General features: G+C 38.5%; 1 protein-coding gene across 1 annotated transcript; it reads right to left on the bottom strand.

Annotated features, from left to right (window-relative positions):
• Window positions 1-5: 5 nt before the first annotated feature.
• On the bottom strand, window positions 6-27336 carry LOC139945989 (rho GTPase-activating protein 100F-like). Its single transcript, XM_071943561.1, has 5 exons — window positions 25699-27336; window positions 14731-15786; window positions 7417-7574; window positions 5193-5421; window positions 6-4131 (listed from the first exon to the last, which is right to left on the bottom strand). Exons 1-5 carry the CDS (start codon window positions 27212-27214, stop codon window positions 3875-3877), a joined length of 3216 nt encoding a protein of 1071 aa, XP_071799662.1. The 5' UTR covers window positions 27215-27336; the 3' UTR covers window positions 6-3874.
• Window positions 27337-27969: the final 633 nt, after the last annotated feature.

Here is a 27969-nt window from a genome sequence, read left to right as displayed (position 1 = left end):
ATGCATTATATAAAAAACGGTTACAAACGCTTTTGTTTTGACCAACTCGTCCGATCCAAGGCAACGTGTTCCTTTAATTGAATTACTCAGCGTGACCGCATATATTAAACAATTAATTCCAAGTTTCTAAATGTGATAATTAAATAGAAAACAATGCATTTAATACACATATTATCTTTTAATTTATATTAGTTTAAAAAGATTCCCCATCGCATAAACCAAACTCCAACACCAAAAGTTCCAGCAAGTTCCTGTTAACCAGTCAAAATTTCCATACCATCGGGCATGTTTTGTGACCGGTCCCCTGCTAATCGTAATTTTTTTAGCAGTAATAGTTTTGTTAGACGTAGTATGCACAAATGGCAGAGTGCTGTATTCAATTGTTGCTCCGAAAAGATTAGCGTTTTTATCAGTATAACAAAATCTGACCATGGTTTAATTAATATTTTCTGCATCTACAAATCCCCCAAACCACTTCTGAATTAAATTCTAAGATCTTTGAAAGATTTGCTCATAGAGAACTCAGATTTTGGCAAGTTAGATTTAGCCATGTCTTTTCTGAACATGTATTTCAATAGTGAACAAGTTTTTCAGTTCAAGAAAAATGAATGTTGGTGTTTCTGTTGGTAGAAATTGTTTCTCTCGAAAGTGTTCTCAACACTGATTAAAGGCAGTCGACACTATTGGTAACTACTCAAAATAATTATTAGCGTAAAACCTTTCTTGGTAACGAGTAATGGGGAGCTGTAGATTGTATAAAACATTGTGAGAAACAGCTCCCTCTGATGTATCGTAGTTTTCGAGAAAGAAGTAATTTTTCCAAGAATTTGATTTTGAGACCTCAGATTTAGAATTTGAGGTCTCGAAATCAAGCATTTGAAAGCACACAACAAAGCCGTTTTTTCTTTTATAGTTATCTCACAACTTCGACGACCAATTGAGCTAAAATTTTCACAGGTCTGTTATTTTATGCATATGTTGAGATGCACCAAGTGAGAAGACTGGTCTTTGATAATTACCAATAGTGTCCAGTGTCTTTAAAGGCAGTGGACACTATTGGTAATTACTCAAAATATTTATTAGCATAAAACCTTACTTGGTAACGAGTAATGGGGAGAGGTTGATAGTATAAAACACTGTGAGAAACGGCTCCCTCTGAAGTGAAGTAGTTTCCGAGAAAGAAGTAATTTTCCACAAATTTGATTTCGAGACCTCAGAATTAGATGAGGTCTCGAAATCAACTTGCATCTGAAATCACACAACTTCGTGTGACAAGGGTGTTTTTTTCTTTCATAGTTATCTCGCAATTCCGACGACCAATCAAGCTCAAATTTTCACAGGTCTGTTATTTTATGCATATGTTGAGATGCACCAAGTGAGAAGACTGATCTTTGATAGTTACCAATAGTGTCCAGTGTCTTTAAAAGGAAAGGTATAATTTAGTAATCACTCCTTATATTAATGGTAAATAAAAACTCACTTGGCTAGACTAACAGGACGCGCGCTAGTAAAACGCATTTTTTTGAATCGTTTCATTTTGAAGTAATGTGGTAATGGTAAATGTATCAGGTTTTTATCCCCAAAACAAAAATAAAATCAGAGAATTGTTTCTGTCAGACATGTTTCTTAGATTCCAATGACAAAATCGCTCTGGATTTTAAGCGATATCTCACAAACCCAACCACCTTTTGAAACAAAATTTCTCACAGGTTAGTTTTATGAATCTGCTTTTGTATAAATACAATTCAAACCATCGAACGGTTCCAAAGACCAAAGGTATACTTTACCTTCAAAGTTGATACTATAACGCAGTTTATTTGCCCTAGTGACAGACCTGTTATTATTCTTTAAGAAGCAATCAGCCCGATTTTAGAAAAAAGAAAACTGTAGTTTTCTCAGTGTGTATAACTATTGCCATGGTGACAGTCACCAAGTCTGAGTTCACATTTATAGCATATGCGAAGCTAAGCTTCAATAATTTATGAATTAAGTACAAATTTTAACCACATTTCAGACAGACTCTTCTGTAGTATGTTTGGTGTTTTTGTTGGCGCGAACCTTCACAGATACGAGTTAAGTTACGACAACAACATCATTCAACAAAGTTAAAAGACATGTACATTGTGCGTGTACCTAGGATAACAGATACTAGAACGTCTTCATATTTTGAATACACTTAAAATAGATTTCATGCAAGTTAATTTAAAAATTACGCCAGGTATAAAGTTCTATACATATTTTTTGTTTTATCCTATTCCTTTAAATCTATTCAGTTAATGTATTTCTCTTACAATAAGTGTATATATATATATATCTTTTGGCTCATATTTTGCTTAGTAATTTCAGTTCACTTCTCAGTAATTGTACCTGTGGCAAAAATAAGTTAGGAAATTAAGAAATAATTTAGGGGCTCTTTATCACCAGTATAAAGGTGGATCATTTAAGTAGTTGTTTCATCTCAATTTTTAAGAGCAAGCTTTTGCTCAAAATACCCCGCTGCAATTTAAGTTACAATGTATCCAACCCAAGCACAACTTTTAGTCCAGGGATGATGATGGAGAGAATTTGTAGGACGAAACCATTAAAGGCAGTGGACACTATTGGTAATTACTCAAAATAATTATTAGCATTAAACCTCACTTGATAAAGAGTAATGGGGAGAGGTTGGCAGTATAAAACATTGTGGGAAACGGCTCCCTCTGAAGTGGAGTAGTTTTCGAGAACGAAGTAATTTTCCACGAATTTGATTTCGAGACCTCAAGTTTAGAACTTGAGGTCTCGAAATCAACCATATAAACGCACACAACTTCGTGTGACTAGGCTGTTTTCTTCTTTCATTATTATCTCGCAACTTTGATGACCGATTGAGCTCAAATTTTCACAGGTTAGTTATTTTATGCATCTGTTGAGATACACCAACTGTGAAGGCTAGTCTTTGACAATTACCAATAGTGTCCACTGCCTTTAATAAACAGTAAACTTGCAGGTTCAACCATGTGTATCTGCTTTTGTGGGAGTGTTGGCTCTGAAAAGAGCCAGTGTGGTCTCGACGTTTCGAACAGTTTACTCTGCTCGTCTCTAGGAGAATGGAATTTGAAGCGAGAGAATTTGTGTTTCGGTTGTGTTGCACTTCCAGATTTGCTCAGTCTACATTTAGTGTAAATTTACTCTGTGAAGAAGTTTTATAACTTCTGCCTAGCGTCCGGCAACAAGAACGCTCGGCCACGACCAGCCATGGAGTAGGTGATATTGAATGGTCACCACAGTGTTAAAAGGAAAAAGAAGGTGGAAAAAAGACAAAAAGAGTAGTTCCAGATAGAGACTTAAAACTCAAAACCAAATTTAGACTTTCAAATATTATTTTGTTAAACCTAAATCATGTAGATTTATACGTCTAAAACACATACACATGTCATCATAGTCTTAATCAGTAAAGTCATTCACATTTGTAACATTAATTTTTTTGTTTTGTTCTATAGTTTCTACATGTACACTCCAAACCCCACACTAAAACAACTTTTATAAAACACAGTTCAGTAACTGAAGACAGTGTCGGACTACATTGTATTTACAGCAACTGCAGAGTACCAGGCAAACAACCCACATCATAGAATCATCACGGGGGGCACGAGGGACGTAACCCCTCGTACCCCAAACTCAAATCAAACGCAATTCAAAAGCATTCCAACTGGGGAAAGAATCAAAACAAACAAAAAAACAAAAATAAAACAGACATGAGGTCTCACCTCTGACTATTCCAACTCTAGTCAAAATGACAACAAAATAACCGATAAAAACAAAAAATCATTAAACTTTTCCACAACAAGAGATAGGGTCAAACCCCATCCAAGGACCGAAAAAACAAAGCAATCCCTCAACACGGAGACACTTGTAGGTTGTCCGAATCCCAGTCCACCTCAGGCTGCTCCTCCGGTTTCTCCTTCACCTCTTCCTCTTCTTTGTCCTTCGCCTGTAACGTCTCGTCCAGGTCGTCATTGCTATGGTAACAGCTGTCCTCCTCTTGGGCGTCCAACGGGCCGTTGTTCTCTTCAACAATATCTTCTTGCCTCTCTTCTACTTCAAGCAGCTCCTGTTGCTCTTTGATGCGGCGCTGTATCTCTGCAAAGTCATCTAGTTTTGAAGAAAAGGAATTAAGAACTTGGTTTTAAAACCTCTAACTTCCAAAACTTGATTGGAAGACTCAATGTATACATCCACCCTTTTATGGATTCATCGGTAGTTCATCGGGATGTGGGTTCGAATCCGGGTCATGACACTTGTGTCCTTGAGCAAGACACTTAACTATTGCTTCTCTCCACCCAAGTGTAAAATGGGTACCTGTGAGGGCAGAGATGGTGTATGTGAAAGATAAGCTTGGAGCGCGGTAACCAGCACCGGCTGTATACTCCCCATTGAGCTGAGATGGTTTAAGGAATGATTTAAGGCCCAGTGATCGGGGGGTAATAATGTTTGAAGCGCTTTGAGACGCCCTTCGGGCTGTGGTAAGGCGCTATATAAAATCACCTATTATTATTACTGTTCTTCATTATTTTGCAGTGACCAAATAGCTTAACTTTAAGGGTTTGGGTACTTTTTGTATGACACAAAAAACAAACATCCACAGATTTTCGTTAAAATTACACGGTTTAAAGACAATGATGGTATAAAGCTTCTCTTAAAATATTACTTGCCGAGGTGCTGCAGTTTTTGAGAAATGAGTGAAACAATTTCACAAAAATAATTTGGCCTGATACTTCACGGAGGCAATTAAGGCAATTGCGTCCATGCCCCCTGGTCATTGCCTTGGTGACCTTGTAATACTACAGTAGTAATTTACAACTTCCTCATCTAGGGTGTTCCCTTTACCAAGGAGAAAATGCCTTGGTGCCCTTGCTCTTTTAAAAGCGAAACATACAGGGCCTGATTTCATGGCTCTGCTTACCACAGAATTTTGCGCTTACAATCACCATTTACCGCTTTTGTGCAAGTGCCAAATTTCTGCACTAGCTGTATAAGCAAAGAATGCCTAGCAACTGTTCTCCACGTACTCCACGCACAAGCCAAAATTCCCTGCCAACCTGTGAAATACGCTTGATGTAAGCACGGAATTCCCTGCTTCTGTAAGCGTCGCTTCTTTGCTTATTGTAATCAGAGCCATGAAATTGGGCCCTGGCCTGCGACCCTCTTCTTACCTCTTTTCCCCGGCCACACCTCCATCATATGCTGCAACACCTCAATATGCTTCTCATAATCAGCGTCCTTTCCCGTGGCAACCTCTCGGCAGTTGCTAGGGTGACCGGAGGAAGCTGCGCTCATCAGGACGGGGCCGAAGCAGACGGCGATGTTGTACGCATTCATCTTGTTGGTCTCAGAGTGGACCATGATGAGTTTCAGATGATCTAGGATGTACTCGCCAGTAACCTAAACGTGAGGAAGATGGACAAAGGGTAAATCAAAACATCAGGGCCCATTTACGATAAGCCTACAGTGAGCATACATTGCTAAGCACAGAATTCTTGTTCTCTCAAAGATAAAATTCTAGGCCTGCATTTTTTATTCTTCTGCAACTGGCACCTCTATGATGAGGGAGACAATGAGGGAAACACAGCAAACAATGTACTATACCCGTAGCACTTGCAACCAATGTGCTATCCCATGTATAGAACCAACTATACCCATAGCAATTGTTTTGTTAACTTAAAGGCAGTGGACACTATTGGTAATTACTCAAAATAATTATTTGCATAAAACCTCACTTGGTAATGAGTAATGGGGAGAGGTTGATAGTTTAAAACATTGTGAGAAACGGCTCCCTCTGAAGTAACGTAGTTTTCGAGAAAGAAGTAACTTTCCACGAGTTTGATTTCAAGACCTCAGATTTAGAACTTCAGGTCTCGAAATCAAGTATGTGAAAGCACACAACTTCTTGTGACAAGGGTGTTTTTTCTTTCATTATTATCTCGCAACTTCGACAGCCGATTGAGCTCAAAATTTCACAGGTTTGTTATTTTATGCATATGTTGAAATACACCAAGTGAGAAGACTGGTCTTTGACAATTACCAATAGTGTCTAGTGTCTTTAACTTAACTGCATTTATAAAGCGCTTTAACACTGTTACCTAGACAACAGATCACAATATATAGGATGTTATAAAACAAATTTTGACCGGCTTTTACTCATTCTAAGAATAAAACTATGACTCCCTCAGTGATCCTTGGAGTGTTCTATGTTCTCTCGGCTTAGACTCGAGAAAATAGCACAACTCGTTGAGGATCCCCTCAGGAGTCATAGTTTTAACCATAGCATTCAAACCAGTCAATATCTGTATACTGTGAATAAACTACATACACAAGTATTTATTTCATAAGAAATTCTAAATATGTAAACATGAAGATATTTTACAGATATATATTATGTCTGGTATGTGAAGAGATTTGTAAACTTTCCCCCTTCTAATTACCCAAAGAGTCTTAAATATTGTGCTGTAAAGCAAGTTTCATATTGATACTTCAGTACCCACAAACAATTACACACAATTTCCGAAGTATTTGTAAATATTTGGTTAACCCAGATACTTGGTATCTACATGAACAATCTACTTGAAATGTGAACATGGACTTCTGAACAAAAAATTAGGCCAAGGGTTTCTAGTGACTTCATAAGTATGGGTCCATTGATTTTGTTGAACATTTTTTAGGAAATAATATTTAAGGCTGTTAAATAGTAGTGGGAAAGATTCAGGAAGCTTGCTGGAGTGACGTGGAAACAGTTTTTAACTAGTTGTTGAGAAAGGGGGAAGAAGACAGAGGGCGACAGAAGGCATGATACAGTGATCAGAGTTTGCCATTCACTTTGTCAGTGACTGGCCGGTGGGACCAAAGCTGCTTAAGAACGAAAAGAAGCTAAGCGCAACAAAACTATCCTTGACTAAGGTTACCAGCCAAACTACCATGTCACATGTACAATTTGTGACTGGTCTCCTGCTAATTTTTGCTAATCAGAATTTTTTTTCTTTTACTGATTAGGGATACCTTTTAACACTGAACTAGCCAGTGGACCACTTGGAGGGATTTTTGAATGGTTCTTAGGCGTTTTAACTAGCACTTGGCCAGCTGACCACTACTAACTCTGATAAGGGTGGTATGCTTGATAACATGTTCATCAAACCCAAGTTCCGGTGTTGTTAACAGCAGAGTGTGGGTTCGAATCACGGTCATGACACTTGTGACACTTGTGTCCTTATGGACTGTGAAGGGGATAACCCTGTTTCAGCCCTAGGAGTAGGTGGCAACGTGCCCCTAGTTTATTGTTGCCTTCACCTTGAAATGGCTCAATGGTCTTGTGATGTTAGGCAATAACTAATAACAATTTAGTTTTAAAATCTCCATTCCTAGGGACATTTCGCGAAAAGTTACCCTGTTTGGTGGAGAGAGTGACTCGATCATTTGGACGAGCTGTTCCCCGCTACGGCCAGGATCTTCAGGTGGATTGCCGAATGTATCCATGAAGCGTTGACACATCTTAGTGGTAAACAACGGCTCTGGAAGCTCCCGTAAATAATCCTTTAATACGCCTAAAAAAAAGAAAAAAGTTATAAAACATTTATTAAGTAGGATTTGAAACAATTATTAATAAAAACAAGTTGTTGACACCTGTGCCAAATCAGGCCCTTCTCTGAAATAGATAAATGGCTTAAAAAGTGAAGACTAAATTTTCACATATTTTTATTTTATGGAAATGTTGGGATTCACCAAGTTAGAATACTGGTCTTTGACAATTACCAAAGGTGTCAATTGTGCCTTTTTATAGCCCTTTGAGAGAGATTGAAACGTCGAAACCGATAACAAATTTTGTAAGTCTCCCCTGTCTTGATTGATGTGCTTTTTGTGTTACATGGCAGAGATACTATAGAATTATGTGGTGTACATACGCATGGGTGCTTTTGATGAACAGTTGCAATGGTGGGCGCGGCTTTGAGGACCTGTCTGTTGTCATTCAATACAAAGACATCAAACAAATTTCCAAAAGGGGAAAAAAATTGGAAAACTTGATAGATCTAATGTACATGTAATTTAGATTACACATCTGTTTTAGCAATTAATGTTTTATATGAGATAGTACAAAATGATGACAGTATTTTTTCAGCAGGCATTCAATTTCTTTCTTTTTTAATTAAGACAAATTTGGAGTGTTGGGAAAAAAATTCAGCCAAGCACCAGTAACCAGACAATTGGATATGATTTCAGTGTCTTTTGCTTTTAAGTCAAGCATGCCCATCACTGGCCAGTAAAAACCCAAGTTTAAAAATGCCAATGCATGTACATGAACATGTGAGGCCACACACACAAATATTGTTGTTTCCTCTAACTTAAAGGGACACACCGGCCGAATTGGGTTATTTGGGCTACAAAATAAACTAAGATATGACTTCAACGGTCTTCCAGGAATGAAGAAGAACAGTCCTAACAAAAAATCATAAAATGTAGCCGTTTTTGAGCATTTTAAGACAAAAACGCAGGTCGCGTGATTGTTCTAACCAAAAAGTGGTACAAACAATCACGTGACCTTCCGGGCTAGTTTTACTTTCAGCCGTCTAACATAACTTACTTAACCAAATTTAAATATTTTTTTTACAAAATTATTTACGAATAATTGACGAAAAAGAACATGTATTCAAATTATCGCTACAAAATGTAAATAATGGTGAAAAATCTAACGTAACATTCACATTCAAAGAGTCCGTGTAACGGAAGCTTGTTATATGGCCGCTTTTTTTTGTTTTTACATTTTTCGCTAAATACGTGACATTTTGAGGATTTTTTTTTACAGCAACCATCTATAAAAACATTATTTATGATTCTACACCCCTAAATTGCGTAAACGGTGAGCCGGTGTGTCCCTTTAACCAATCAATTTTATCAAGTTAGTTTTTTTTTTTTTTTTTTTTATTTAGATTCATATAAAATGTTATCAAATCTGATTGCATTATAATAAGAATTAATCCATATCTCGTCATGCAGAATAACAAAACAACTGCAGGTGTGTGTACCATCATGGAGGTCTACCTCCATGCATGTATGTAGGTCAGTTGCTCCTTAAAGACAGTGGACACTATTGGTAACTGTCAAAGACCAGTCTTCTCACTTGGTGTATCTCAACATATGCATAGAATAACAAACCTGTGGAAATTTGAGCTCAATTGGTCGTCGAAGTTGCGAGATAATAATGAAAGAAAAAAAAAACCTTGTTACACGAAGTTGTGTGCTTATACATGGTTGATTTTCAGACCTCAAATTCTAAACTTGAGGTCTCAAAATCAAATTCGTGGAAAAATACTTCTTTCTCAAACACTATGTCACTTCAGAGGGAGCCGTTTTTCACAATGTTTTATACCATCAACCTCTCCCCATTACTCGTTACCAAATGAGGTTTTATGATGATAATTATTTTGAGTAACTACCAATAGTGTCCACTACTGGTAATTACTCAAAATAGTTATTATCATAAAACCTTCCTTGATTACCAGTAATGGGGCGAGGTTGATAGTATAAAACATTGTGAGAAACAGCTCCCTCTGAAGTGACGTAGTTTTTGAGAAAGAAGTAATTTTTGACGAATTTGATTTCAAGACCTCAGATTTGAAATTTGAGGTCTCAAAATCAAGCATCTGAAAGCACACAACTTTGTGTAAGCGTAGTGCGACAAGAGTGTTTTTTCTTTCATTATCTCGCAACTTTGATGACCGATTGAGCTCAAATTTTCACAGGTTTGTTATTTTATGTATTGTTGAGATACACTAACTGTGAAGGCTAGCCTTTGACAATTACCAATAGTGTCCAGTGTCTTTAAAGTTCTTGATCAATGGTCTGCTGACTGTTTATTTTCACAGCTAGTTACAGCAAACAAAATTTTGTTTTTGTAAGACCGAACCATTTCCATTGTACACAGTGTGTACAGAAAAGAAAGGGCCATGTTAAATACTTGATCAGGTTTCAAATTTGTAAGAAAATTGCAACATATACAAAAGATCGTCTTACGGATGTCATAACCAATCAATGATTTAAGTGCTAGAATGAATGGTATAAAACAGCTCTTCAGTGGATTATGGTTATTTTATGTAAAAGCCAAGCCAAGCCTGGAATTTTGTGTGGGCGAGGGCGAGGCCATTTTCATTTTGCAGGTTGGTTTCCATTGGGAAATCATACAAGTCTATGGGAATTTTATTGAAGGGGCACCAGGGCCAAGACGGAGGGCAACGGAGGCTGTGACCTCCATGACATCTGTGTAGTCTCAGGCCTGCCAAGCTTATCCTTCTTAGAGCCACGGTTATTTTTTGGATTCAAGGATAATTACGCAACATGTCTTAGCGTTTCAAAGATCACTAAAGCAAAGGACTTACATAGGCGCAAATTACATTGTATAAACCGCACTTGTGTATTACACAGGACATATCGCCCCACAATAGTTAACCGGGGTCTTGTACACGTGTACATGTTGTACTATGTGAACCTTCTGTGCTCATTACAGGAACAATTAAAGGGGCACCAAGGCAATGACCAGGGGCAGGAAGGTAATTGCTTAGTGTGCAGTATTAAGGATGTGTAATACATGTAGGTTTCGCAACTAGGCATTTGGATCTTGTATTGGGCTACTGGGATACTTTCAGTGAAATGAGGCAATGACCAAGAGAATAGAGGCATTTGCTACAGGGAAAGCATCAGGCATGTGTCAAGTTAGCTTTAAAGCCATTGGACACTTTCGGTAAACTGTATTGTCCAAAGGCCCACACTTCGTGTATCACAACTTATATAAAATAACAATGTTTTCTCATACATGTAAGTAAAACATTTCATGGAACAATATTTCAAGAGAAGTCTTTTACCATTACCTTCTGTAAACCCTGTAAATTATTTGTAAATCTGAGAACTTTTTTTTTTTTCTGTACCGAAAGTGTATAATGGCTTTAATACATGTATGTAGCTACAAGTGTTCACATAATAGTAGGCTAAATTGAGAAAAATGTTCCACTGTTTTTATCAAGTGAGAACAAGAGTGTAATAAAGAAAATTAAATTACTACTGGTACATTTCAAAAGAGGCACCAACGCATGACCAGGGGCTCATTCGTTAAACCTCCACAGCCACCCCAATGCATAATATTTCATACAAAAATTCTCAAACTGAGTGTTCCCCGAGACCAGGCTGTGAGTGTGAGATCTATACAAGGTCTGACAAGACTGGACTTATGTGACAAGCAAAGGTTCATGGCTGGGATTTCTTACTGCTGAACTCCCCTTACACTACGACTCAATTACATACAGGTCAACTCCAGCCCAGAGCCATCTCACAGATCATATTTTCACCCTCCTTTCAGCTTGTGGTTTTCTATTTGGATTGGTAACACTGTTATTTTTCCCACGCCCTATTCAATGTAAGCTTTTTTTCAATATAACGGCATGGCCGGTGGGTTTGGGTTTTTACTCCCACGAGAACCTGGCCGACCAGAATTTTTTTCTTCTTCATCTCGGGCCGAGAATCAGGTTTTTCTATTTAAGGCTGAAAGTTAACACTGCGAACATGGAGTGCTCTACTTGTAATGATGATCATTTACTGACATTTTACAAATGGAAAGACAGATCCTGTTTCTGTGTTGGGAGCTCTGACACTCCATGATGGGCTTGAAAACAAAATATGAAAAAACCAGCGATGCATAGCTTTGCATAAAATTGTTGTTCTCAAACTCTGCTAAACCATGCCCTGCAACATTCTTGTACATAATACGTGCACCGGGTACATATTCATTAAAAAATAGCTGCGTATCATGTATTCTGCAAAGATCAAAACAAGGAAGGTACACATGTAGTACTTATAGAAACACTTAAAGACTAACTAATACAAAACTGCATATCATGAGCTCATGTGCATGAGAAAACTGACAATACAAGCATCATCTTCCTGTACATGTACATGTACATGTACTACAACAAACAAAAACATGTACATGTACTACACATTATTGCTTCACTGCAGAGTTAGCAAAACTTGTCACTGAGCTTTTGTACGACTAGGACTGAATAGGCCAACTGATGGCAGATTGCTTCACTGCAGAGTTAGCAAAACTTGTCACTGAGCTTTTGTACGACTAGGACTGAATAGGCCAACTGATGGCAGATTGCAGCTGCTGGCTACGGCTGTTATAATCTAACCATAGCCACTGCTAACGCCATCAGACACTACACCAGACAGTAGCCTTCTACGGTTTGAATCCCAATGTCTCAACCCAATGTTGAAACGGGATACCATACAAGTAAAGTTCTCGCAGCAAATTCTCGCTTACTTTTAGGTAAACTCAAAAAGGAACTTTACACTCAGACGGTGACAGGGCTCCGTGTTTCTATTTTAAGGTGCAACAATGACGCCATCGACAAGTTATGAATCGTTACTATTAGGTCGTCAATTATATTGGCTGGGAAATTACTACAGTTGCCATTTGTGTGCGGTCATACATCAATACAATACTTCAAAAGTCAACGTGCGTCACTCTTTGGGACAAAATGCTTCACCTGGTGCAAGTGAATTGAAAGTATTTGAACAGACTAAAAGGAAAAGAGTCCTGAAATGTTTCCCACCATACAAAGGATCAACTGTTCCTTTCAAAACTTTTATTCAGCCACCCCCTCCCCCCAAAAAAGGGAAAAATTGAATAAAAGAAAAAAAGACTTCATGAATAAAAAAACTTGGGTTAATCCTTGCTGGCATTTGACAAAGTTCTATTTGCACTCTGGAAATGCAAACATTATTCTTCACAGTTGGTATCAATAGAACCTGCGGGTCATTTTCATTTTTTGTCCTTGTTTGAACAGAGTCGTGGTAAGTAGAGCTACGGGCAAAAGGCATGCAAGCAGGTCATTGATCGCCTATTCACCAGCTAAAACTTAAACTTGAAACTCATACTGCAAAACCGTTTTTAAAAACTCATGGGGTATAAAGAACATGTGTCCCAAAAGCAAGCCATGTAAAATGTTTCCGTAGTCTGGGCATTTTGAAAAGAACAATGAACTCCTGGGACCAATTTATAGATCTCGGGCTAAAACTTTTCAGCAAAGCATGGTCAAACGCTTCAACCCTAGCAGAGTCTTTCTCAAAGCAAAAATTTGCAGAAAACCACTCACAAAAATGCAGCTCTATCAAATTAGGCCCAGGTTTTACCCAGGTTTAATATTTCATGGAGGCAAAAATGGTTGCAATTGCCCCTGCTCACTGAACTGCCTTGGTGCCTCGTGAAATATTGCTGAAGAACAAATTTACTTTCCTTGCAGAGATGCCATTACATGCGTGCAAAAATGCACAAGAATGACATGTGCATTATCTTCCAATTGGAACGGACATGATGCCTCCCCTCCCAATCTACATGTTCATTCAACTATTTCGTGATAGTTTTTCTATCCTTTTTTAAACGTTTATTTAGAATTTTTGCCTGTTCTGGGTTTTCGACATCTTTGTCTAATGATTTTAGTCTGTTCTAAGTCTTGTGTCAGTGAACCCATTCCTCTTGTCTGTTTGTCCTTTGTGTTTGTTTGGCTGTTTCTTACAATCAAAACATTCCAATGCTCCATTTGCTTTCCTGCATCTCAATGTGTATACAAGGTTGACTTGGTTTTTTTTTTGTCTACGAGTGAAGGTTGCTATTCCTTATGTCCATGTATGGAGATAGTTTCAGACATTTACACAATTCAAAACTTTATGCTTCTCCACTGTTCGTCTAGTGCAATTTATCAAGTTGCAGATATCAAAATGGCTGATGTTGAAATTGCAAGAGGGACTTTGGGACGCTTGGTGGCAGCAGACGAGATAATTTTCCATTGGCTGTTCTGAGCCTGTGCACACTTCTGAGAACAGAATCTGCTACTCCAGGCCTCCCAAGAAGTCTCCTATAAGTCACTGGACACCTTCGGCAATTGTCAAAGACCAGTATTCTCACTTGGTGTATCCCAACAAACAGTGAAAAATGCATAAAATAACATGTATGTGAACTCAATTGGTCATCGGAGTTGCAAGAGAATAATGAATAAAAAAACACCCTTGTTGAACAAGCCTAATAAAAGCCTAATAAAAGGCTTCAAGCCTGAAGTCTTTTATTATTTTAGTGAGAAATAACCTTTCTCAAAAAGTGCGTTAAATCAGAGGAGCCGTTTTAATGTTTTATACTATCAACAGCTCTCCATTGCCCTTTACATTACCAAGTAAGTTTTTATGCTTACAACTGATTTGAGTAATTACTAAATAGTGTCCAGTGCATTTCAAGGCAGTGGACACTATTGGTAATTACTCAAAATAATTATTATCATAAAACCTTTCTTGGTTTTGAGTTGGGAAGCTGTTGATCGTATAAAACATTGTGAGAAACTGCTCCCTCTGAAATGACGTAGTTATCGAGAAAGAAGTAATTTTCCACGAATTTGATTTTGAGACCTCAGATTTAGAATTCGAGGTCTCGAAATCAAGCATCTAAAAGCACACAACTTCGTGTAAGCGTAGTGCGACAAGAGTGTTTTTTCTTTCATTATCTCGCAACTTTGATGACCGATTGAGCTCAAATTTTCACAGGTTTGTTATTTTAAGCATACCATGTACATGTATGTTGAGATACACCAACTGTGAAGACTAGTTTTTGACAATAACCAAATAGTGTCCAGTGTCTTTAAGTCTTATTTTTTAAGTCTTATTTACCTGTTATAACATTAAGATCAGGATAATACTCTCTCGACAGATCCACCAAACTACTTGACATCTCAAACTCATCATGAAGTTTCTTCTTGCGCTTGGCTGACCCGCAGACACGATAGACGCCCACCATGTTTATCCCACGCAGCTCAATCTCCTCAATGCATTTGTGTACGATCACTGGAATGTTTGTACGGGAGTTCTCCCGCCGCACCACTACCTCTAGCGGCACACCGAACAGCCCGCGCCGGTCCAACGACGGGACGCGCTTCAGCGTCACGTGCCGCTCTGTGAAGGAGAATTTTGCATACATGATTCCGCGGGGCTCTAGCCGCATAGCTAAGCGGAACGCTTCATCTTTCGGGCGAGTGGAATGCATAAGAAGTTGATTGAGCCGAACTACGGCCTTGTAGCATAGCTTTTGTCGGTTAGTGTCCCAGTCTGTGTAGCTATAGATGAGTAAACTCAAGTCATGCGCCCTCTCCAGGTCAATTTCAAACTTTTCATCCCAGCCGTATTCGTCTTTGCCAGAAACCGTCGCTGTCTGCGCTTTGTGTACAGCATCCACCTCCATCACGCAATATAAATCACGCGTCTCTTTCTTTGACGACAACGAGGGAGACATTTTCCGACTGCCATACAAATGTAATGTTAGGATCCCAGACAAGGGCATTTGTCTGTTGCGCAGGCGTGATCCCAGGTCACTCTTGTACTTGGTGAACTGCGTCACGTCAATGTCTAATGGCTTACTCGCAGAGATCCGTCGGGTTTTCTTATCCGGCGACGGTTTAGGGACGTACTTTGACGAGCCGCTGCCCGCAACGGGAACCTCTGCGCTAGCTTTTTCCGTCTTCTTACCAGAGAAACTCCCGGTGCTCATCTTCCCCGACTGTGCCATGTTGCGCATCAACATTGACAGCTGTTGCTGCTTTGACATGTCATACTTGGATGATTTCTCACTCTGGCCCGGTTTGCGCTGTCGTGTTTTTCCTTCTCCGGAGCGCCTCATTGCATTCGGAAGGAACTCAAGTATGGCGGAGCGCGGTCTCCCCGTCCTAGAATCTGCAGCGAGAGAGAGGACAGACAGAAGACAGAAATTAATATCTCAATCGGCAAGTATGTTTATTGTTCCATGCTATTAACTTCATCGTATCGTAATGAAAACAATTATGATGACTGATCATTATGCTACAGGAAAAAAACACAACCAGTTTGATATTGTGCACTGTGTGTCTTTTTTCATTCACAGTAGGCATACAGTTATTGTTTTTTATTATTATTAATATCATTTCAATTCAATGTCTAGTGATAATCTGTATAGTAACAACTGTCCCACAAATAAAACTAACAATTATTGATCTTGAAAAAGAGACAATGCAAATGAAAGTGACATACTTTGTTGCATGGACAATGTTACAGTAGTGCGTACAAATGTAATGTTTTATATTCTCATGCAATCATTAAATTGTTCACACATTAACAATGTATGCAATGAACAGTGTGTAGAACATAGCCAGTTATTTATTTATTTAATTTTTAGTTTGGGGGAGGCAAGTTTTTATACATGAATGTTAACAGAGAACTATTTCGTCCAGCAATTTTGCATTGTAAAATATTTCAACCGAACCTGTTTTAAGCAAACTGAATGCTAATATTGAGAAGCAATATTTGAATAGAAACTTAATAATTTTGTGTAGTCATGTATGTTGTGATGTTTATACTACGGAAATCTGGGGAAAAGTGTTAAAGCCACTGGACACTATTGGTAATTGTCAAAGACCAGTCTTCTCACTCGGTGTGTCTCAACATGCATATAAAATAAGAAACCTATGAAAATTTGAACTCAATCGGTCGTCGAAGTTGCAAGATAATAATGAAAGAAAAAACACCCTTGTCACACGAATTTGTGTGCTTTCAGATGCTTGATTTCGAGACCTCAAATTCTAAATCTGAGGTCTCGAAATCAAATTCGTGGAAAAGTATTTCTTTCTCGAAAACTACTCCACTGCAGAGGGAGCCATTTCTCACAATGTTTTGTACTACATGTACCAACCTTTCCCCATTACTTCTTACCAAGTAAGGTTTTATGCTAATAATTATTTTGAATAATTACCAATAGTGTCCACTGCCTTTAACCACCGGTACCCTTTAAATTGCATGTCATCCTTGCGGGGCAATTTTTATTGAGAAGAAGGCAGTTTACATTGGACATTTTTGTTAAGAGGGCACCGAGGCAGTATTCCACAGCACTGAAAGTATAAGCCATTGTGAGTCTTAGAGTAGGCAGGAGGCCATATGGTTGCTTTGGGTTTTAATTTTAATGTAGTATGCAGATTGATGGATTGGGTTATAGTCTTGATTCATCCTGAACAAATCTGGGACCAATTTCATAAAGCATGTTAGCACAAAAACTTGTTTAAAAAATAGTATTGCTGAGCAGAAGCAGGTTACTAGCCCACATTTAGTTTGCATTGATGTGGCTCAGCAAAGCAATTCATTTTTTTAAAACAGTATTTTATGCTTGTAAGACAGCTTTATGAATATGGGCTCTGATTTTGTCTCTTAAAAACCTACAAATGATGCTGATAGGGCTCACTGTGAATGTCTCAAAGCCCCCATAAAAATAATACTAACTGCTAATAATAATGGATAATCCTAGTGTGCCATGTCTGTGAGAAAGACACTCTTGGTGCATAAATACATAAAAGAGATGTTAAATTTGCATCGAGGATAAAGAATATATTTTGTTTTTTTACCCATACACCGATGTGTGTTAGCACTGTATACTCAGTACTTTCCCGAGTCCTGTGAAAAAAAGTTGGTAAGACACTGCTCTAGAATTGCAAGGGTCGTGGGTTCGGATCCCACCCGAGTAACATGCCTGTGATACTTTTTCACAGGACTCAGGAAAGTACTGCATATACATGTATTACATAAATGTGTACATAGTATGCAGAAAAAGATCTCAATTAATGATGGCTACTGAAGCCAAGACTGAACAAGTGTGTTTTTGAGTTAGTTTTGAAGCTGGAGAGTCTACCAGTGTCTGAGGTTCAGTTGAAAAGCATTGCAAAAAATACATTTTTTTAATTGTTTTTTTTTACAAAAAAATGACAGTGTTATTCTATGCAAGCAACCTTTACAAATCTGCAATGTGTACAAGCGAACAAATACCTGGTACATGTATATTTACATGTACAATGTATTATATACATTACACGTAGAGTCTGCTCAGGGATCTGGGAAATACATGTAGACGCCCAATGTAGCCTGTACATGTAAATGTACATGTACCAGGCTGCCACAATTCCTGTCCTGTTCATCATACACATGTTAGACTATACTGCCCAGGTTCCTGACTCAGTTTAGTTACACTGACAACACTGGGAACTTTGGTTTCACCACAATTAACCTCAATGGGACATTGCCAAACAAGACACAATAGATTTTACGATTGAAGTAAGCTTTTTTTTTTATAGATCACGTATACAGTTTAGAAATGTAGTAAAGTAGCCAAACAGAAATAATACAATACATTTTGCACAGTGCATTGGACAATGCTAGTTCGGGCATTTAGCTTGGCATACAACGTGTGCATGAGTAGAGTGCAATACACAATACGGTTCTACAATGCTTGCACAAACCCCCTTTTCTATAATGTGTATATCCATGCATGCCTGCAATGCATTCTTAAGCACATTACAAATAAGTCCAGTTTTAATAACACAACCTGGCGCTGTACAACGAGGATCTAAAAATAACCGCATGTTTCAAGTCGTTCCTGTCTACCGTGAGTCAATTCATAGAGAGCTCTACGGAGGAGCGAGTGCAATATCACTGTCACCATTGTTATTATGCGAAGGGATACGCCCACGCAACGGTGTCGCATATTGTACGCTTACGCACTACATAACTGGGGGGGGGGGAAAGCAACATGAACATAATTGTGCATGATGTTTGGGAAGAAAGGGCTTTAAGCATGTAAAATACAGCAGTACTGTGTAGTTAATAAAAATAAAACACTACATGTTTGTACTGTATGTAAGCAGCAAAAATTTGTATTTTGCACATAATTGTCTAGAATTTTTTTTATTCACAACCAAAACTGCTGAGTGCCTGAATTGTGCTGACTAAATTGCTAATTATATGTATAGTGAATGTACAGAAGTTGGCAATGATTGCAGATATAAACAAAGCATCATTTAGTTGACATTCAAATGGATAAAAATACTGCAAAATTGCTATAATTTACATGGAAACATGGGAGTGGAAATTTGCATACTGTATGTTACGGATACATACATGTAGGGTGTGCATTTAGAAAGAGGTGAATGTATACATGTCTGTACAATCATACTTGTTCATGTACATTGTACATATGCATTGAAGTATGAACAATGAAAATGTACATTTTATGTTCTGAAAGTAGAATATGTTGAACATGAGTGAAGCCAACAAGAAATATGGAACCACCTCTTTGTACAATTCCACTTATTTGTTATTGTACTTTCTCTCAATGTATGATTGAACAAATGAATACAGTACATGTATGAAGAACATTGTGTGCTGATATATTATTTGGTACTTCATGGCCACCTCAGGACAAACAAAAAAAGGGAAAACAGAAGGTCTCCATGCACTACAGTACATGAAAGACTGGGGGGTGCTTATTCCACAAGGAAATTTTGTGTACAAGGTGTATGTGAAGATGTCAAGTACAAAGACAAAGGACAGAACAACATAAGAAGTCCCCACAGGGATGCATGAGTCTGTGGATTACAAGAGGTTTTTCTAAGAATGTTTCAAGTAAATTGAATGCAATCGCTGACATTGTAACACTGTAACAGACACATGCCTATAGATAGATTATGTAAAAAAAATTGCAAGATCTGACACATTCATAGTGTAAACATCGTGATGAAGGGAAGGGAGTGTGTCCAAATTAGCTGGAAATCTAAAAGCTGTGTTTCCAAATTGTTCACTTACATGTAAATGACAGATTAAACAGCGTGTCTAAATAGTAAAAAGACACCCAGACACCCCTACCCCTTTGGCTAATACTTTGTGACCATAATTTTACATGCAGTAAATGTTATAATGCATGTCTGTACAGAGCGTTAATTTTACAAACAATCCAATGCTATGTATACATGAATACATATTTTCCATGTCAAGCTGAAATGTAAACCAAATTTGTTATCCCCCTAAAAATGTTCTTGAGTATTATTTCTAACTTAGTTATGCGTGCAAATAAAAGTGGTTAGTCCACTGCATATTTTTGACATTAGGATTGGTAAATGATTAATTTTAAGTTTATCATAAAGTCAGTGCAAGTGTTTTTTTTTTCAAAGGTTCTTCAAGTGATAAAAAAATAGTTTACAAGCAGAGTTCTCTTCAGGAGTTTTCCCAAAACTGTTGAGCAAATTTTTACATGATGTTTAATTGGTTTCAAGAGCTTTAAAGACGCTGGACACTATTGGTACATCATTGTCAAAGACTTGCCTTCACAGTGGGTGTATCTCAACAATGCATAAAATAACAAACCTGTGAAAAATTGAGCTCAATTGGTCATTGAAGTTGCAAGATAATAATGAAAGATAAAAACACCCTTGTCACACGAAGTTGTGTGCTTTCAGATGCTTGATTTCGAGAACTCAAATTCTAAATCTGAGGTCTCGAAATCAAATCCGTGGAAAATTACTTCTTTCTCGAAAACTACGTTACTTCAGAGGGAGCCTTTTCACACAATGTTTTATGCTATCAATCTCTCCCCATTACTCGCTGCCAAGAAAGGTTTTATGCTTAATTATTTTGAGTAATTACCAATAGTGTCCACTGCCTTTAAACTGTGCGATTTTTTACATAAATATTCAAGGTTCACCGTAAACTTTTTCAGCGACTAGCTAGCAGGAAGAGTCAGCTTGTCATTCCACTAGTCATTGATCAGTCACTTTTTTAACACAGGTCCATATTTCAAATCAAATAGTGAAGCTTTTCAATGCTGAACGTGTCAACAAAAAATAGGTGGTTACTCCCAAAACTCATCCAGAAAAATCAAAATTTGGTCAGATAATCAAGTACCTTTTAAGTAGTCTTGATTCAATTTGTTTGTTCAAAAAAAAGTGAAAAATTGTTTTATTGTTTTGAGGTATCTGGTTGTACCCTACTACAGTGTATCCATCCCCCAAACAAAGATTGAAAAAAATTACCCCAACAAATTCCAAGCATACCTACACTTCTGAATGATAAAATAATGAAAGTTATTTGTAGAATGTTAGGCATTATTTTGAAAGTCTTTGTTTTTTTCTCAAACTGTTGTCAATTGTATAGAAGTTTGTATGTCTATCAAAGTACCAGGCAGTTTCATATTGATTCAGTTTTAGAGGCTCTAGCTGTCTCTGGTGCCAATAGGAAATCACAACAAAAACCCAGACTTGAATAAAGACTACATCATGTATATTTTTATAAAGGCCACGGATGAACTCCATTCCACTTGTTCATGTTATGTACCATGCACTCATGGATGAGCAAGTACAATGTGGTAAGAAAACAAAATCTTAAAATCTTTAGCTATGAAAATAATCTACAATATTTACAAGGTCACTGGTGTTTACATGGGCCCTTTTTGTGTGGAACGTGCGCATACAGTGGAGGAAGTCTGGAATGTTGGCTTTTACAAAGACTGTTTATTTAATCTGTTTGCCAACAATTTTGGGTGTCAAAATTTAATACAAAAACTTGGTTTTTACCCTTCCATTTTAGGAAACTGACACTGTTTAATTGAAACTTTCAAAACGGTTTAATAAGAGAAAATCTGCTTTCCTCCTCACTTTTGAAATAGATAAAACTATTCAAACAGAGTTCAAATTGGGAGGGGTCCACAAGACAGCAAAGGCTTGAAGCTCAAAGTTTTTACTGTCCCAAACCATTGTTTTAAACAAGACAAGAATCAAAATGGAAAATAAAGACAAGAATAGACCAGAATCAAAATGAGAACACAATTTAAACACAACTGTGTTTTTTTTAAACACATAAAGATTCACAAGTCTCATATTTGTGTGATGGGAAGTATTGTTGCTACTCAAAAGAATTGAAAGATCAGACCCAACTTTGAACATTGGTCTTAAAGACAGTGGACACTATTGGTAATTGTCAAAGACTAGCCTTCACAGTTGGTGTATCTCAACATATGCATAAAATAAAAAACCTGTGAAAATTTGAGCTCAATCGGTCATCGAACTTGCGAGATAATAATTCGAGACCTCAAATTCTAAACTTGAGGTCTCGCAATCAAATTCGTGGAAAATTACTTCTTTCTCAAAAACTAAGTCACTTCAGAGGGAGCCGTTTCGCACAATGTTTTATACCATCAACCTCTACCAATTACTTGTCACAAAGAAAGGTTTTATGCTAATAATTATTTTGTGAAATTACCAATAGTGACCACTGCCTTTAAAATAACAAATTATTTTAAAAAAACAAGACAGCCAGATTTGTCCGGTCGTGGGATTAATGGCCCATCACTAAAATCTCTGTCTGGTTTCAAACCACATACTTGGTGTGCATTTCAAGACCTGTTGAACATCTAGGTCAGAAATAATTTTGCGTTAAAACTACAATGTATACAAACATAGGCCTTTCCACATTTTTGTTGTACATCCAGCTGAAGCTGTGAGGACTTTCAAATTAATTTTTCAAAGTTATTTTTTCGTCTGAAAAGTAATGGGTACTAAAATTTGATGCTTGCTACAATAAACCATTTGAATATATATGGAAGCACAATAAAGTTTAAAAGCCCATAAAATCATTCCCTTAGACTTTCTGATGCTCTATAAACAGTGTCTTTTTTCTGTTACAACCAGTACATGTGCAGGCTAATGACCTTGAACTAAAAAGGTGAAATTCCTGGCTCAAGTTTTCACAAAATAGCCAGAAATAAGAATGAATGAAACTATCTGCAATCTCTTTTGATAGTATTGTAACTTCTTTTTATCCCTTTTGAATAGACTGTATTGAATATGGCGTCACCATTCAAAAACATGCCCTACAACATGGTGTCTGTGAGCGTCTGCATGGGTGTGTGCGTACGTGTGCCAAAGAAATAAAACTGGGAATAATGCGTGCTGCGTGCTTCGTTGATGTACGCATTTAGGCGCACATACAGTTTTGCCTTACAAGATGGCGACTTTCATAGCAACAAAGGGGTTGTTCAATACAGTATATTGGAGGTGTAAAGATCTATTTCAAATATCGGATCTTAAAAGAGAGCTGACAATGGCCTTGACAGATCTTCAACTTGTTACAATAGATAAGAACCAGGCCTGGATTACAAGCAGGCTATGTCCTCCATTGCCCTTGGTCTTAGCCTTGGTGCCCCTTCAAAAGTTTCCTGTATACTCTAAAAAAAATTCCAAAGAAAGTGCACTTTGCAATATGAAAATGGCCTTGCCCTTTTAGAGATGAAACTCCAGGCCTGTAGAAAGAAGTTAGGTTGGTTTCTTAGTTAGAGTACAATCTGAAAAACAGGCTTGTTGAAATGGGGGCCAGCCTTTTCAGTGCTCAAATTTGGGGGGAAAACCACAAGACCACAGGCAGACAGGCATTGTTGCTGAAAATGTTTACTGGACCAGAATCGTTTTCACAACGACCAAAATCAAAATGACCCCCAAAACGCCCTGACACACTCAACTATTTTTGTTTTCAGAAAAAGCACTAAGACATAGATTTATCTCTTATGTCTTTGAGATTATTATAGCCTATAACTTCATTAATGTAGACCATGTGAACTTTGTTTACAATAAGTGTGACCTTGTGCATTCTTTGAGTATTCTGGCAGGCAAGAAACTGCACTGGTCTTATAGGAAAGTTGATATTTTGTGTAATAATTTCCACATAAATCCAAGAGTTTTGAAAGTAAAAGCTAGACAAGTTTTGAGATGCGCTCCCTTTCAGCATATCAAAAGTTGATAGGGATTAGACAGTACAATCTCCATAAAATATAAGATTTTATGTTTTCTTCCATTAGGCTGTGTACAAATCTTGCCTGCAGGAAGTCCAGGCTCTGTGGCTCTTTTGTAAACACGTGATGTCACAGGTCACATCGTCTATTCTATCAGACTCATTGAGTCAGTCTGATAGAAAACCTTCAAATGACGACTTTGAAGTCAACATTTTTACATGAAATATTACAGGAGTAGATATTCTTAAATTTGAATGGGAAAAAAACAAGACCGCAAGACTTGAACTACCAGGCCTGTGTGCTTCGTTTTTGAAAGGGCAAGGGCACCAAGCAAGGCATTTTCTTCTTGGTAAAGGGCAACTTAAGGGGAAATTGTAAAATTCTACTGTTAGAATTTCAAGGGCACCAGGGTACTGACTAGGGGGCACGAACTTGTCCAGTTGTTAGTTTACTGACCACACTAAACCAGTGTAAAAAATTTAAGCCCTGCTTTTTCTTCCAGAAGTCTCACAATTTCATCACAGGTGTAGTAGAAGGGTGAATGATTTTTACAAGAGCAATCGTCTCAAGAATTTTGTGGTTTGTAAGTCACATATCGAAACAAGCCTGGGAGTAGATGCTTTGAGTTGGCATCACAGCAAGCGCAGCGGTAGGGGGAACGATGTTTCATCTAGACCCAACCCGGTAGCCTTGACCCCCCTCTGCGGGTTACCAGCTTTTTCCATGGTTGGCATGTTTATTAGGGGACGCTGATTCAGTTTAGGATTTGGAGTTCTCACCAGGTATCTACACTGTCGGACGACCAATGTCTACTGTGCACATGTGAGAACAAATTTATTTCTGCAATATGAGTCATTTTTTTTTCTGTAATCTTGAATATTTCTCTTTCAGTTATTAGTATCATCAAAGCAGTATATCAGAAAATGAAGAGTGGTATTTATTGTATACAGTCAGACCTGATACTTTACGGAGGCAATGCAGGCGATTGCCTCCAAGCCCCATGGTCGTTGCTTTGGTGCCTGTCTTGAAATGCACTGAATAAATTTACCAATGAGAAAATGCCTTGATGCCCTTGCCCTCTCAAAAACAAAGCATACATGCCTGTCAATTTGTACTGGAGCGATTCAAAGGGGCACCAAGACGTCTTATGGGGAAAATTTGCTCTTGCTTGGCGCACTTTAAATCAGGCTAGTCTGCATGCTCCTCTGACTCTGACATCTATAATCAAGCTGGAAATAATTAATCACTGACAACTCTGCAAAGTAACAAAATCTGCAATGTCACAAATTCTGCTAACTTTTCTGTGAAAAATTGTTAGCTTTTGAATTTTACAAACTTCGAGTCTTTCAGTTTAGGTTGAAATCCCTTCTGCCAACAGTCCTACATTCATAATATCCAAATACCAAAGAGAGGTTTCTTCAGAAGGACTTGGGCCCATTGGCCCTCGACATTGCTTTTCACAAGGTCAGGAATTCCAATCCTCATCGATATAAACTCCAAACAAGTTTGTGTGAAGTGATGACACAGGAGAAGGGGAACCAGGAGGAGGATTTGGGTAGCTACACTTTTAATAACAAAAATCCCCAGTCATTAGGGTTAAAAAGCCGTACCCACCAAAATCCAACACTATGGCTATTTATAGTAATGAACGAATACACCAAATTCTGCCCCAGGTCCAACTGTTCCAGATAAGGATTAACAGTCCCCCTAATCTGAATGTCAAGCATGGTTTGTAGTATTTTGAGGAACTCGGGGTAGATAAGGCTAACCCTAGAATAGATTTTCATAATTAGTTACTGGAATTGAAACATTGAGAGGGGGTTGCCAACTGTAACCAATTTCAACCCAAACATTGCAAACAAAGGTATCCCAATGAATGGACAAACTTTATGTCATAAATTGTTTTAGTTTGTTTAATTGATTGATGATTGATTGATTGATTGATTGATTGATTATGTTGGATGTATGAAAGTATGGATTGTGTGTGTCTCGTCCATTTTCCCGCCAATACTTACCAGAGCTTGAATGCGGTCTATTCACATTTTCCCGTGGTTTTACATTTGTCCCCAATGCTGCGATGACATCATCAGATGAAGATGCCCGCCTCAGTTTCCCTGTAGACTGCTTCTTATCCTGCATCTTTGAATCATCTCCAATGCCGTCCGCATCTTGACTATATCCCTTACGATCGGACGTGATAAAAGCAGAGTAAGGTCTCTGCTTGTGCTTAGAATAGGACGGAGCGCTGCTCCGTAATCCGTGGAGATTATTAAAAGAGTCCGTATCGGTTCCAGGGACCTCTCTTAGATCGTCATAGTCTTCGTCGTCCACGAAGACCATGTAATCATTATCCTCCTCGATCGTCATTGTGCTTGGATCGAATGAAGAAGCGCGGTGGAATATCTCCGGCTTTGGGGTGTCTGATTCGATCGGTGCGTCACTCGCACTCAGGTGCCTCATCTTGAAGTCTCTGGAGGGGACCTGCAGAGGGGAGGCGGGACCCCCGATTGCACTGCTGTTGCTGCTGCTACTGCTGACCATCTCTGGCCCAAGAGCGGATTGCACTTGCTGATCGGACTCTTCCTGGAGATCTGTACCTGGGTAATGAGGACCCCTACTCCCTTTACAGTCCAACGATCTTTGATTGTAACTTTTCATGAGATGACGATTCTCTTTATCCTCAAACTGTAACATCATACTTGAGTGACTGCCGTTAGTAGTAAATGAGCCGGGGCTTCTATCCGATGTCGAACCGAGTGAACTGTTCGTACCGACTGAGATTGATCGCCTTTTGGAGTCTAAACCAAGTGCTGCTGGTGAGAATCGTCCTGGACTTATGTTATCCGATGTGAAGGAGCCCCAACTTGAGCGGTATGCACCCTTCCCGATCTGGCGAGATTTAAGTGTTATCAATAACCTTATTGGAATCTGAAGAATCATGTAAACTTCATCAAGGTTTTTCTTAGTGACGTCAACATTATTTACATATAATAATTCATCACCAATCCGTATAAGCCCGGATTCTTCTACCATTCCCCCAAGCATCAGACGAGACACGTGAATGCCTTCCCTTCTCTCAACTCCATCTCCCTCTCGAATATAAAATCCCAGAGTTTGACCAGGAATTTTATTAATTTCTACTGTCCGCAACGTGTACGCTCCACCAAGAATTTCTCTTTCCTGCGCAACATTTATCCGAACCTTCCCATTATTTTGTCGACCTTCAAAGATTGCGAAGGCTGCATCTGTGTCGTCAAAAGCTTGAGCACGCGACAGGTCAGTAAAAAGTTCCCTTTCGGCTGCTTGGATGGTAGAAACTGTTTCATTTGTGATGCCTCCAAGATGGCGAAATCCAGCCGGTGTTTGGATCTGCATTGCCCCTCCACCGTGGGGCGATGGCGGCGCGTCGCGGTCACTCTCCCCGGCCCAGTAGTCAGCAGACTGGCTCCGAGATGACAATTTCTTCGTCTCTCTTTCAGCATTCTGACAATCGGACAGAGTCCTGGACCGCCTCGAACCCCTATCAGTCATCTTGGACTTCAGGAGATCTTGTTTTGGCTGAAACTAACCACATTTCGGGATGTGAAGAAATTGCTGCTTACGCCTTTTGATAAAACACAAGGATTCATTTTATGAACGTTCACTGTGTGTACGACGAATGACACACACACACACACACAGAGAAAATCGCGCTACTGCTCAACACTTTGTACATAATGCATGTAAATGTACGCTGGTATCCGGCAGATTATATCGGGTACTCACTTATCTCTGGATTGCTTTGAATCTGTGTACCAGGCAAGAGCGAATTGCATTTTAGACTGGCCCAAGTCTGGCATGTAATTAATCTGTACCACAACGTCACTTCATAGCTAGCTGTCGCTCAAAAAACTACACGCGCGCCAAAAAGTGGAATGTAATAATGGAATGAACACAACACAAAACACAATACACAAGATGATAACCTGAAAACATGAAGCTTTTTATTATTAAGGCCTTTCCAAAAATCAAGCTGAAAAGGCGTTGTTAGACTAGCTCATAATAGAAAAAGGAACAGCTCCATTGAAATTATTATATTTCTGTTTACAAAGTTGTAAAGGGTTTTTAAGCTTTATAGTTAATATGGAGATAGAAATGAAGATACTGGCAACCAACATCCTCCCTCATTTCTCGGTCACACGCCTCCCCTCTGTGTCTGGTGCTCCGGGATTGCGCCCCCTCGTGTCGGTTCACCGGAGAGAGTGAGACGATGGTCGAAGGAAAATAATAATTATGGTGTCGTGACG

Source organism: Asterias amurensis, chromosome 13, assembly GCF_032118995.1.
Source record: "Asterias amurensis chromosome 13, ASM3211899v1".
Lineage (NCBI taxonomy): Eukaryota > Metazoa > Echinodermata > Asteroidea > Forcipulatida > Asteriidae > Asterias > Asterias amurensis.
This window is presented reverse-complemented; position numbering and strand designations above follow the sequence as displayed.